Here is a 12,943-nt window from a genome sequence, read left to right on the forward strand (position 1 = left end):
AAATTTTGCAACCCATTCCACATTACAATACCTGAGAAGAGAACAGTATAATACTCCAGTGGGGAAAAACATTACAGAAAAGCACCTCAGATGTTGGTGTAAATTTTGCAACCCATTCCACATTACAATACCTGAGAAGAGAACAGCTCCCTTTTTAAAAAATAATCCTTGGGGGATACTCTTGATACTATTACTACAGGAAATAGCCATTCTTAAAAGAGTAGCTGCTGCTACATACAGTCCTTAACGTGGTATTAATTTCATAACCTTGTCTTAACGGCAAAATAATAGACAAAGGATACTTGTTTTATGAACGATGAAAGAAATTCACCTCAAAGCCATACTCTAGTCCACAACTATTTCAGCCTTGTAACACCACTCAACTCTACCGTGATAGAGCTGTAAATTCACAAAGTGGAGCAACAGCTGCTCATTGCGGAACAGCGTATTTAATTGATCACAAATTCAGAGCGTTCCGCACAATCCGGAGCACTTGGATGCTCAGCATGATTCAAATTCATATTTATACACTGTACAGTTTTATAGATGATTTTTATGAATAATACAGGAGTTCCTTTCACCAAGTGAATTGTGGACTGTGCCCTTTAGAAAAGTCACTGGTAGCATTCAAACTCAAATCTTTCAAAACGTTTAGTACTTTGAGTTGATACTGCAGTTTAACACACAGCAAATTAAATTTATTTCAGTTCCCTAGAAAATACATTTCCTGGTAAACCAAAAAAGCCACTTCAGATGCTAGGTGATGCTTTTATGTATCAAGGAAGTTATACAATCACATATTTGAACCTCTTATCTCTAAAATCAAGAAATAGAGAACATTTATCTGGAATTGTTCAGCAGTATTCATGCCTGGGTCCATACACCTCAACTGTACAGATTTTCACAGACTGTCCAGATTTTTGCCTCATACTTTTGGTCCATTTTTAATAAAATTATGGTTTTCTGGCAATCATTAAAGATTGAAGTCAGAAAATAATGACAGACATTTGTCTTTCAGACTTCATACCCTTCAGAAAAATCATGCTAAAGTAAAACCTGTTATTCTATCAACTTTCTAACTTTGTAAGAGCAAAATTAAAAATTGTCCCTATTTTTGGACCTTGGATCCCATTATTCATGACTTTGTCCAGATTTTTTGCTCTAAGAGGTATGGTGTGGGCAATGCAGGATTTATCCACTGTTGGCATGGTTTGATCATGAGGGCAAAGCCTGAGTGATTAAACAAAGCCAAACATGGCTAAATCCTGCGTTACTACATTTGAGCAGATTATTGTCGTTATATAATTATGTATTTAAGAAAGAGACTGATTACTTTTTTAAGCGGTGTCCTTTATATGACGCTACTTTACTTGCCTTCCTCCTCCCCTGACATGTACATCCATACACATGCACAGTCCATCCGTGTGCAAGAGAGAAGGTGGCAGCTTCTTAGAAGTGTCTCTACTGTGTGTGTGTGTGTGTGTGTGTGTGTGTGTGTGTGTGTGTGTGTGTGTGTGTGTGCATGCGCACGCTCGCGTGTTAGCATGTGTGAGTCTTCCCATGAAGGTAAAAAATTCAGTACAAACATTTCTAAAAAAAAACAAGTCCTTATTACTCTGTCTCCTCTCTCTTAGTGGTTTGTTTATTTTCTTTTTGTATCATGTCTGCCTTTACAATTGGCCTGGTCACTCGTATCTTGTTTAAAGGCCAGCCTTTTTTCTATACGGCGTGCTCGATTTACATTGGGCATGAAGACCAGTTTGTCCAATCAGCTTGCACACATTTTTGAACTAACTGACTTTTACGGTATAATTTTTTAATACTAGCACTTTTCACCTAGCAATTTGACAGAATAAGATGATGAATTATAATATGCATCTTCAGAAGATTAAGATTCATGCAACTTTTACGCCTGTCATAATTTAATGACTGTAATACACTCTGTTTTGTTACAAATCCACATTTTTGGAGCTACAGAGAAAAATCACTACGGCGAAAAATCAGAAATATATGTGAGAAATGGACCACAACATTCATTATACGCATATTGTGTATTTATATGGGAGTGGGAAATGATGTAATACTATTATTTACATGATGTCACATGGGCACTTCTAACAGAGGTGTAGCCTTTTTTGCTCCTTAATTTGGAATTGATGGGTGCTCAAGTAGAACTTGGCTTGCCCCAGATGTTAGCAAGCTAGATCAGAACAGACTTGTGCTGCACAACTTACTGTTGAGGGATGTAAGATTGGGGAACAGTGCCATGTCCTAGATGTGACAGCTACAGCTGCTAAAAATATAGTAACCACATGAATGAGAGCTGTAATGTCTTTTAATTCAATAACGCTGTAAGAGTGCAATAAAATTGCACAGATGGAGAATACACATTTTCCTCAGTTGTTATACTGTTAAATCATTCATATGCCCATTTAGATTTGACCTGAATTGATGTCAGTGCTTAACACACCTCTCCCTAACCAGCTTTGCTACTTAACTGGCAAGTCTCAACCAGCTGGAATTGTCAGTAGCTGCAAACAGTAGTTGTATGCCTTCTTGATTAAAAATATGGAAGAAGCTGTGACATGCTTAACACGTCACAGTGAAGTAGTACACAAAGCAGATATAAAGAAACTAGGAGGCATGTCATGAAAGAACATCATCAGATGTGAGACGCACTTACCATTAAACAGGTTCCTGTTTGTGTGGAAGCCATTTTACAGGAGCGGGGTACTTTTCCAGCTACTAAGGCTTGTAGTTTCTGTAGCTGCTGCAGGAGAGTTCTAAGAGAAGAAAAAGTGTCACAGTCAGACATCGTTCTAACCCTCTGCATTCACACTGCTGTATTAACTTACTTTTATTTATTTATTTAATTAGCAGAAAGGTGACCTGGACCACTACAAGCTTGGACCCTTTTCAGTCCCAAATTATTACACTAAGGAAACAGTGCAAATGAGCAGTGATGTTATGAAATGGTTCAATACCGAACGAGTAGTGTTGTGCCATGCTTACTTAGAAATAAACGAGGAACTAAAACTGAATATTGACTGCAGCAAAATCAAATTATAATAGAATACATTTTCTCTGAGGAATGCAGTTTCTTAGAAGTTTTTGAAAAAGAACGGAAGGATTAAGAAGAAATTGGTTATGCAAGCCCATGTGACTGCATTCATATAGTTGTGCTTACATTACTATTAAAGACTGGAACGGAGGGTGGCTGGGGGAGTAATGGGAGGATAGTTTACGTAGATGTGTGTGAGTTGTGGGGGCGTGTGTCTGTGAGTGCGATCAGGTGGCAAAGGGGCTGTGTGTGTGGTGGAAGTGAATATGTGTGTGTGTGTGTGTGTGTGTGTGTGTGTGTGTGTGTGTGTGTGTGTGTGTGTGTGTGTGTCTGTGTGTGTGTGTGTGTGTGTGTGTGTTGGGGAGGCTGTTATACTACTGCACACTCCTAGCCTAATGAGCAAAGCCTGCAACATTTGACTAGGGAGGACACTAGCCACCAGCGATAACTCAACTAGGTGGGTTGGGGGGGCACTAGACACCAGTGATACTTTAAAAAGGCACCGAATTACAAATAAAAAAAAATATATAAACAGCACTACTAGATACCAAGGACAGTAAAACTACAGTGCCTTAAAGGCAGTAAAAGGGATTCTGAGCCTGCACCCTCCCACAGAGGATATTAATCCTCTGCACTACCACTAAACACCAGGAATATCATAAATAAAAACATAAGAGTTTATAAAGGCAGGGTAAAATGTACCAAGCTCTGCATGCTTGCCATACTAAACCTCAGCATTAATATACTGTACTAACTGATAAGGCAGTGCAGTAGGGTTGTTTTTAAACATATATTCATGATCTGGGGCATTAGTCAGTGCTTGCAACAATTTGTGGTGCACAACAGATAGCAGCTGGGAAAGTCTGGCATACCTCCCAACCTCATAGCTCAAAAAAGTAAAAAAAAAAAAGCCAGAATTTGTGGAGGGCCAACTCCTGCAAATATGAAAAATTGCTAGTATAACAGTTTTTGTATTACCATGGATTTACTGAAGGAAATGAAATGAGAAACTGTAATGTCTTATATTAATGACTGACTAATTGTCCAATTTTTACAAGGACAAAAAAAAAAGAGACTGAGGACGTTTTCACAACACAAAGCCAGGTATGAAGTTTATATGTATGTTCGAACATGTGGGGTGGGGGGCGGGGGGCTGTGCTAACATGCTGCATCAGCCACAAGTGTTAACTACCGCATTAAAGTGCTGATCTGCACTCATGGAAGTTAATGGTGATTCAGAGACATGCAAATTAGCCCACAGTGAGGTCTTCCCTCATTGCAGTTAATGTGAGTCTTCGAATCACAAATCCTTGCATTGTGGAAACTGGGCATTTTCATTGCAACCCTTACTATGATCACTGGGGTTCTTTATAAATCCCTGGAATAGTCTGCATTACTGAAGGTAAGTGAGATACTATATCCATATATAAGCTGCACAAGTGACTCAGAGTTGAGCATTCTGTGGCTGCAGAAGGCAGTGTTACTTGTATGCCAGATACTGCCGTGATGAATGGTAACATGATAAATCAATCCTTATGAATAAGATTTCATGCGTGATTTTAGGAACAATCCCCCTGATAGCTGGCTTTATAAGTAGCTGTACTGCTGTGACAAGCAGGGCTAGTATCCATAACAAATACCCTAGTAACCTGACAGTACTAAGTACCGGGCTGCAGGATCAAGACCCACAAAGTACTTTTGATGCTATATACTATGTATTAAATGTAACTCACTGATAGCTAGTCTACTATCTGATACACTGCACCCCCCCACCACACACACACACACACACACACACACACACACACACACACACACACACACAGTGTCTGGGAATGATGGACAAGCACTGCCATTTTGGCTACTAGGGAAAAATAATACAAAGGCCTCCTAATGTAATAAGATTCAGAACTGTGAGCCCTGGAAATATGAAATGAGAAGGTCCATAAATAAGGACAGCAGTGAATATCAAACATCACTGTTCTCCTTTAAATTTATTTATTTTTTTGTATGGAGCAAGACCCCCTGCACCCTCCAATGTACAGGACAAGCCCACACTGCCTGAACTTGTGTATACCAGCTCTGAAATTATCACACATTGTCATGTCCAGGAGTATTCCCTTTTCACCAATCTGTGACTTATACATGTAACTTCGTATTCATTTTCACTCATTCATACTAACGAGTCTCAGAATATCAAGTGGTTGCTATGACAGACTCCATGTACAAATATTTGCCTGCACAGATGGCACTAAACAGCATACAGGAAGAATTGAGATGGCTGGTTATAGTCAGTGAAATGTGTACAGTATACACCATGATACAGCTATGCCTGGATGGCACAAAGGCATCTACAATCAAATAACTACCGCCAGGACACAAGTATACTGATTTTTTACTTGGTATGGTGTCACAACATGAAATGTCTATGAATGAATAGATGTAGATATCCAGTACCTATGCTGTAGCATGAAATTAAACATATTGGGACTTATACACACGGAGCATGTTGGATGCATCCATACATGACTCCCTTTGCAGTACCCACCATCTTTGGATTTATTGTCGTATACATTTCTGTGAATACATGTGCAAATATGTAGAAGGGCAGAATACTGGCAAGGGCAGAGATTTAGCTGACGTGAAGGGGTTACATAATCTAAGCAAACTGATGCTTAAGAACCAAAAAAAAAAAGTATTACATTTGCATCTGCAACACTACAACTGTTGTATGCTTAGGCTTCTAAGCATGTCCTGTGCTACATATCTGTATACGGACATGCAGGTGTTTTTGAGGATACAGGTATATGTGCGTGCGTAAGTCAGCACTAACAAGAACATATCTCATTAAACTTGTTGTAACAACAAGTTAACACTTAGTCACGTGTAGATGTGCATAGCAACCATCCAGAATGCCTTAATCTGACTGCCTGGTCAAAATTCTGAAACATCAGGTTAACATTCATAATTATTTGGCAAAATGAAATCATACTATTGTGATGCTCCCCACCAGCTCTAAAATCCTGTCAGCAAGTTAGTAGACCCAACAACTATGGTTTGACAACTATTTTGACTGCTGTCTCAATAGTACGCAAATGTGCAGTTTGAAAGTTCTTGACAGCAGTCAGAATAGCTGGCAAATACTATAATTTTATGGATCTTTTGGAAATTGTTGGCAAATATGTGCTTTGGGAGTTCATTTGTTAGCTACTGAAACAGCTGTCAAACAACAAAACTGTTAACCATTCATTTCAGCATTCTCAAGCAATATGTAAATAAATTTTTATGCAGTCTTCTGCTCCATTGCTATAAAATGCATTATAAAATGTCACAATTCTAGAACATCCTGTACCCCTAAGTTTCCAATACAAAGAAATGTGCCTAAAGCTGTCATTACCATACATTGTCATGGCTCAAGATCAGATCAAAAAGTACAACAGTCCCAATTGCTGCTTTTTAGAATAATTTATAAATAATGTGCATTACATGTCTTGTCCTGTTCGATTCTCAGCTAGAGTGTCTTCTGTGTGGAGACATGCGTGAATGGGCGTACCTTCATTGAAGGTTGTGTTTCAGAGCTGGCAACTCGGCATGTAAAAATCTGCTGCCAATCATTAGCAGACCGGAGTTCCGCTGTGGCGACCCCTAACCGGGAAAAGCCGAAAGACACAACAACAACATGTCTATTGCAAAAAGTGTAAAACAAGTCTTCACAGCCCCCACTTGGACCACCCCTCATGACAGAAGTATAATTCAGGTATTTAAAAATAGTATTTAATATAAAAAAAATAAGTACTGAGTTGTTAGAGCATGTGTTCCTTCTAAGTGTCACAGTGTGTCAAAAAAAGTACTATAATGGCAAATGTTGCTTGCTAGACTTACTTTAAAATACACATGTACTTGTGTGCATGTACACACACACACACACACACACACACACACACAAACACACACACACACACACACACAGCCTGACAGAGATACTTGCAGAAACAAACATACAGAAAAAGCCACACACAATTCAAAAATGCACATGTGTGTATGCACAGATATATAACAGAGTACACATTTGGTACTGGGTAGCAATTTCTAAAAGTATAGTATGTGAAAAATTCCACTTAATAAACATATAAAGTATCTTTTTAAGAAGAAACAAGAAGCAAGTAAAAATCTTTTAAAGTTAAAAAAAAAAAACATCAAAGGCCCTTTCAATACCCACCATATTGATTGAGCAGTGTGTGTGTTTGTGTGGATGTATGTGTGGACAAATGTTAGGGAACGTACACAATAGTCAGTATATAAAAGTACATTCCAGAAACAATTCAGAACTGTAGCTGGCTCATCTGTTGTCATGTACAGATCCTCAAACTGGAGCCATCCTCATGTCAAACTAATGAGCCAAGACAAAAAGAATGCTGTCCTCCCTCAAACTGCTTAGAACCACACGCCTCACCACACCAATTGCTTCAGCTAAGCTGTAAATGCAGTATCGACCTGGCTTTATAAAGCAATGCCACTCCCTTCTCATCATCCTAGTTGGAACTCAGACACAATTAAATAAAGCGTTTTCCTTGAATCACTTAATGTTGCAAATTGTTAACCGCGTGTGGTTTTCTAAAGCTCTTGATTCTTTTTAAAATTGTTTTCACTTGATGCAGTCTGTACATTTTGCATTTAACTGGTCGTTCATGCATGTGTATCTCTGTCTGCAAAGCTGCATGCAACTGCCCAGTGAATCCCCTTTGACGCTGGTTAATTCATCATTTGATTTCCTAAACATCATATTCTGCACGTGACCAAAACACTGAGATACAATTCTTAACATATACTGCATCACTCATACTCACAGAATGGTACAAGTAAAGGTGTATAAACAGCAAGGCAGAGAAAACTTGTTCCATTAGATTATTATTTGTGGAAACTGAAAGTTATAATTTAGTAAAAAAAAAAAAAACTAGAATAAAGTTAAAAGTAGCTAGGAATGCAAACTGTAACAAAAACCTGCATTCCACTAACTGTGAATAATAGAAAATAGTTTGCTTACTAATCACAGAACTCTTACTTTCCATCTCCAGCTGCAATCCATGTGCTCTCATGGCTTTTAAACTATTTTAATAGGGCTGGCTATTTATTAACTGTACTGTCTTCAAAGCTAACCACACCCCAGTGTGTTTCAGATTTAATACAAACCATCAGTAGGGCCTGACATGACTATTAGAACCCAGGAGCTTTAACATATCTGTTGTGGAAAATGTTTAAACAACACAAACATTTCATCTTTTTCTTGACTGTGGTTTGAATGGAAACCCTTCTGTTTGTACAGATTTGGCAACAAATCACAGCTAAACTATTACTTTGTTGTATCACATGAACTGCTTCATACTGTGTTATGTGCATCATATAAATAACCATGGGTTATGCTATCACCTGGACTATTATTACTCTTCAAATCCTGCTATGTAATTTCACCTTACGTGCACCTCAACTTTCACTGTGTTTGTTGCCAGACCGGACAAAGAAGCGCAGGTTTCACTGTAGAAAATAACAATAATCCTTCGCTATATTCAGCCTAGGAAGACACACAAAGACATGGGGCCAGACAGAAAACAATTTCAGGAAAGCCCACATAACGCCTGTTGTTGAAATATCTAGAATCAGTGCTTCACTCAAAGACCTTCAGAATGACTGACTGTTTCACCATGCTTCACTGACCTGCAATGTGACTCTGTGAAGCAGTCCCCTTAGTTAGGAAGCTATTACTTGCAGTAAGATGTCTCTGAATTTGCATCCCAAGCTTGATATCTCCATTAAGCAGTTCATGAGCAGCACAAGCTTGTTTTTTTTTTTTTAATTGTGAGTGCAGGTATGTTACACGCATCATGTTTGTGCCTGTTGCAGAAATCATGCATAGCACTTCAGCAGGCTTGATCTGGTAAGGTAAAATTTGAAACAAAAGCTGAGACTTTTCTGATAGGCACAGACTCATTAGGGATCTGAGAGTACAAATCTGTTTATACTCCACAAATACATTTCTGGATTTTAATGCATCATATTTATTTCCTTTTGCTTAGCCCTACCATCTTGTGCGTATACAACAATTTCTAATCTGAATCGTTTGATGACTTTCCCATTACATGATCATGGTGTTAGCCATAAGAACGTCATTCAGGTGAAAGTGGAGTAAAAAGTACACCTCATGAAGGAAGGCAGGAATGTCTGCCAAATGTTTAAATAACATATAAGATACCCTGTGACCAAGCATGGTTTCTACTGCTTCCATTAAAGTGACTATAAGATGGCGTACCTCTGATGAATGCGTGTAGAGTTTCAAAACAGAAACATTTAAATCATGCTGTGTGACAGCAGTATATCAGCCCATCCAAAGCACATTATTTTCAGTTCATTTCTGCAAAGCAGCACCTTTTCCAACATCATGAAACAGTTTCATCAAAGAAATAGAGAAAGGAACGGCAGTAAAAGTGCAGTACTTAGATTATTCTAACTGATCCACATAATGTATGAACCACCTATAACTATGGAATAATGACATTTTTCATTCAACTGCCAAACTGCATAACCCCAGTTATCCACTCCATTCCTAAACAATTCCAAATGCTTAAACTAGAGGCAGTTCAGCATCTTCAGCTGTGAGCGACACAGGGTTCCACATCTGCAGTGCACTGTGAGCGGCACAGGGTTCCGCATCTGCAGTGCGCTGTGAGCGGCACAGGGTTCTGCATCTGCAGTGCCCTTATTGTAGGATGTATCTTACTGAACCACCCACCCATCATGTTAACACTCATGCAGACTGTGACTGTCTTAGATGATGCAGTTCATCGTATCAGCTGTTTTTAGAAATACGCCCCATTCTTCTTGTGCTAAAGTTATGCATTTGCTTCCTTGCTTTAAACACATTTCTCATCCCCTTGTATCATTGTCACAGACCCAGTTTTTTGGTATATTACGCATATTTTATTTTTGATTTGAAAATATTGAAAAGGCTTAATTGCTTCTCAAAAATGCAATTTGACATGTTTTTCTAAATGTAGTAAATCATTCTACCATGTAACTTAAATTGTTTTAATGCACTTCTTAAGGGCATTTCTATCTCCCGAGCCTTATCCTTGGTATGTTCCTGAGATATACACTGAAACCTGTTTATCTGTTCTCACACATGAATTATTACTCCTGTGTATGACGTATTTGGCTGCATGTAACTGTTACGCTAAATGGGCAAAACTGTGAAAGGACTTGAGTACATTTGCAATCTAACAAATGCAGGTTCCCTTCACTCATGGCAATCATAATATAGTTTGTACCTCTTAATGATACTGAATCTTATTTCTTCATAGGGTCATACCTGGCTAATGACCATCAGGATCTTTTATAAGCCTAGCCGGGCAGCCCAACCCAGTTTTCTCCCCATGTTCCTTGTATGGACATTTGGTGTTATTTACTTTGCTTATCTGGTATGTCCAACTGAGCAAGGGCCATCACCATATACAGTAGGAATCTAAAAAGAAACACTAAACATTTACACAGCAAATAATAATAAAAAAACTTGCAAGGCCATAACTTAATATCAGCACTTGTCATATAAATTAAACATACATAAAACAGTGACAATACTTAAAAATATAATAAAGAGCAAAAATTTGTGCTGCAAATGCCTTGTTTTGTTTGTTCTAATAGATCATAACACGATCTCTCAGATTGCCAGTGACACATTATATTACGGGTTTATTATGTATTTCCCATCTCTGTTGGGCTGAGATTAAAACTTGCACTGCTGGGTGGATCTCTTCCCTACTACGACATGGCCCACTGCCACAATTCTTGACTGTATTGACAGGCAGGTCTAGTGGAAATAGGGCTGCACAGTAGGTTGAAGTTGAAGCTGGCACTGACGTAAGGATGGCAGCATGAAAAAGAGCAACAGCAGCTAAACCTACTGAAACGTGGCCCGATCCACGCCTGACCAATCTGTTACCCGAAAAGAAATAATTAAAGGAGGACTCTTAGATGAATTTTTGAATGCAGGAAAAAAGGGAACTTAGCCTATGTCCCCAGTACACAATACAACAATTCCACATGATGGCAACTGCTAGCAGTGAGACAAAAATGACCAGCACTTCAGTGTGTCCATTGTGCTAGTCTCTTTAAAAAATGGATTTTAATCAGAAAAATTGAAACCCTTACCTGTTAGCATTTTCCAGTGTCTCTAACTTCTTCCACAACTCGTTGTTCTCTGATGTGTAAGATTCCACTCTGTGAAGAACGAAAATAGATAGGAAAGGAATATTGAATCGGATGCTGTTACCTGTGTTTTAGTAATGTAAATCTGAAAACAGAAAGAGAAAGGACTTACTTTTTCTCCAGACAGTCCACGTACTCCTTCTTCTTTCTCCGACTCTCCTGAGCTGAAATCTGCATGGAAACAATGCAAGGAAGAAAAACACAGCATTTAGTAGCTTCAGCCAGAGTGCCTGCTTGCATATTCGCTAATGGCACTTTCCAAGTGGCTAGAAATCAAACTTGCAAGTTAAATGCCAAAGACAGCATCTCTTACCAATGAGCAAAAATGTGAAGCCCCTGTAAATGTGTTCTTAAAATGAATGACTTCTGATTTTAAATAGTTACAGATGTTTTCCTTTTTTCCTTTTTTTTTCATTTCACTTCTTACTGCCACCTTATCTGGAGTGCCTCCCATAATTTTTACTACCAAACCCTCCCATTTGTTCAAACCCCTATTACTGAGTATCTGTGTGACTCCGTGTTGCCCTCCTATAGCCACCCTTTATGCCAAACACAAAAGAATTAAGACTGACATGGAACCTGAGATCAGGAAAGTTTCAGAGATTACCTGCATTAGCCTATTTTCCCTTGTGCTCTGCACTAAATATTCTCCCGTTCTTGGCAAAGTTAAAAATGGGTGAGCTGTAAACCATTGATTTCAAATGCCTTGCTGTTTCACTGTGGAAAGGATTGCTTGTACTGCTTTCTCTTTGCATGCTGTTTTTTTTTGTGTATGTGTGCATGTGTGTGTGTGGTTGTTTTTTTTTTTCTCCATGGTGGGTGCCGGGGGCTTGCCCCATGCAGAAATACTTTGTTTAGATGATTTAACAAGCTGTAGCTTTGGGCGGTTTTCTTCATCTAACCAAAGCTGCAGCCACTTTCAACAGCAAGAAAGAGTAAAAGCATCATAAAAGCTTGGATGAAACATTACACTATGTACTGTGCAGTTGTACACTTTCCATTTAAATCTGGCTTAATACTGGGAAACAGTGGGCTTAGATGTAATCTGGTACTATATGCATCTGCTCTGACACTTTTTTTTTTTTTTAATCTTTTCTTGAAATTCACTTCTTAGGGACAAAAAAGTAAAATTTGGGTTATAGTATATTTTTGGACCAGTGTGAGAAAACCTTTATTGGGAAAATGCATTCATCTCTCATGAAGCTTTTTTTTCTCTGTTGTACCATATTCGTTTTGATTGGGTCCTTCATGAATTTTGCTGAATGATTTTTACTTTCTATCACTACCTCATCAAGCCTTAAAAGGACATACACAACTTGTTGCATTTCTGGCCATGAGTCTCTTCATCCCATCAGCCCTAATAGCATATTTTCTTTTAAAATTTTCAACTAAACTACTCAGTTTCAAGGAAGTAATCAAATTCGGTAATTTACTAAATATTTCTGCTGTCTACCCTTTAAAGACTATGTGGGTGTTGTACCCTACTCTAAAGCATGCACACCATCTGTTGTGGAGGAGGAGGGCATTGTATTTTGTAGAGTATTATAAACTTGAATTTCCTGTGCAGCAAGGGGCATTGATTACTGAAGGAAAGGAAACCATGGAACATAAAAACCCCAGTACACT

At 38.5% G+C, this 12,943-nt stretch overlaps 1 protein-coding gene across 2 annotated transcripts in view; it reads right to left on the reverse strand.

Moving 5' to 3' along the window:
* Positions 1-12,943, reverse strand: part of CREB3L1 (cAMP responsive element binding protein 3 like 1) — a 493,540-nt gene that overhangs the window by 31,927 nt on the left and 448,670 nt on the right. For both annotated transcript variants that reach the window (XM_044082632.1, XM_044082631.1), the window contains exons 7-9: positions 11,430-11,488; positions 11,261-11,329; positions 2,684-2,783 (exon numbers count right to left, since the gene is read on the reverse strand). In XM_044082632.1, the coding sequence (XP_043938567.1) occupies positions 2,684-2,783; positions 11,261-11,329; positions 11,430-11,488 (228 nt within the window). The remainder of the gene's footprint in view (positions 1-2,683; positions 2,784-11,260; positions 11,330-11,429; positions 11,489-12,943) is intronic.

This window comes from Protopterus annectens, chromosome 9.part0, assembly GCF_019279795.1.
Source record: "Protopterus annectens isolate FY-2018-M chromosome 9.part0, PAN1.0, whole genome shotgun sequence".
In the NCBI taxonomy this organism is placed as follows: Eukaryota; Metazoa; Chordata; order Ceratodontiformes; family Protopteridae; genus Protopterus; species Protopterus annectens.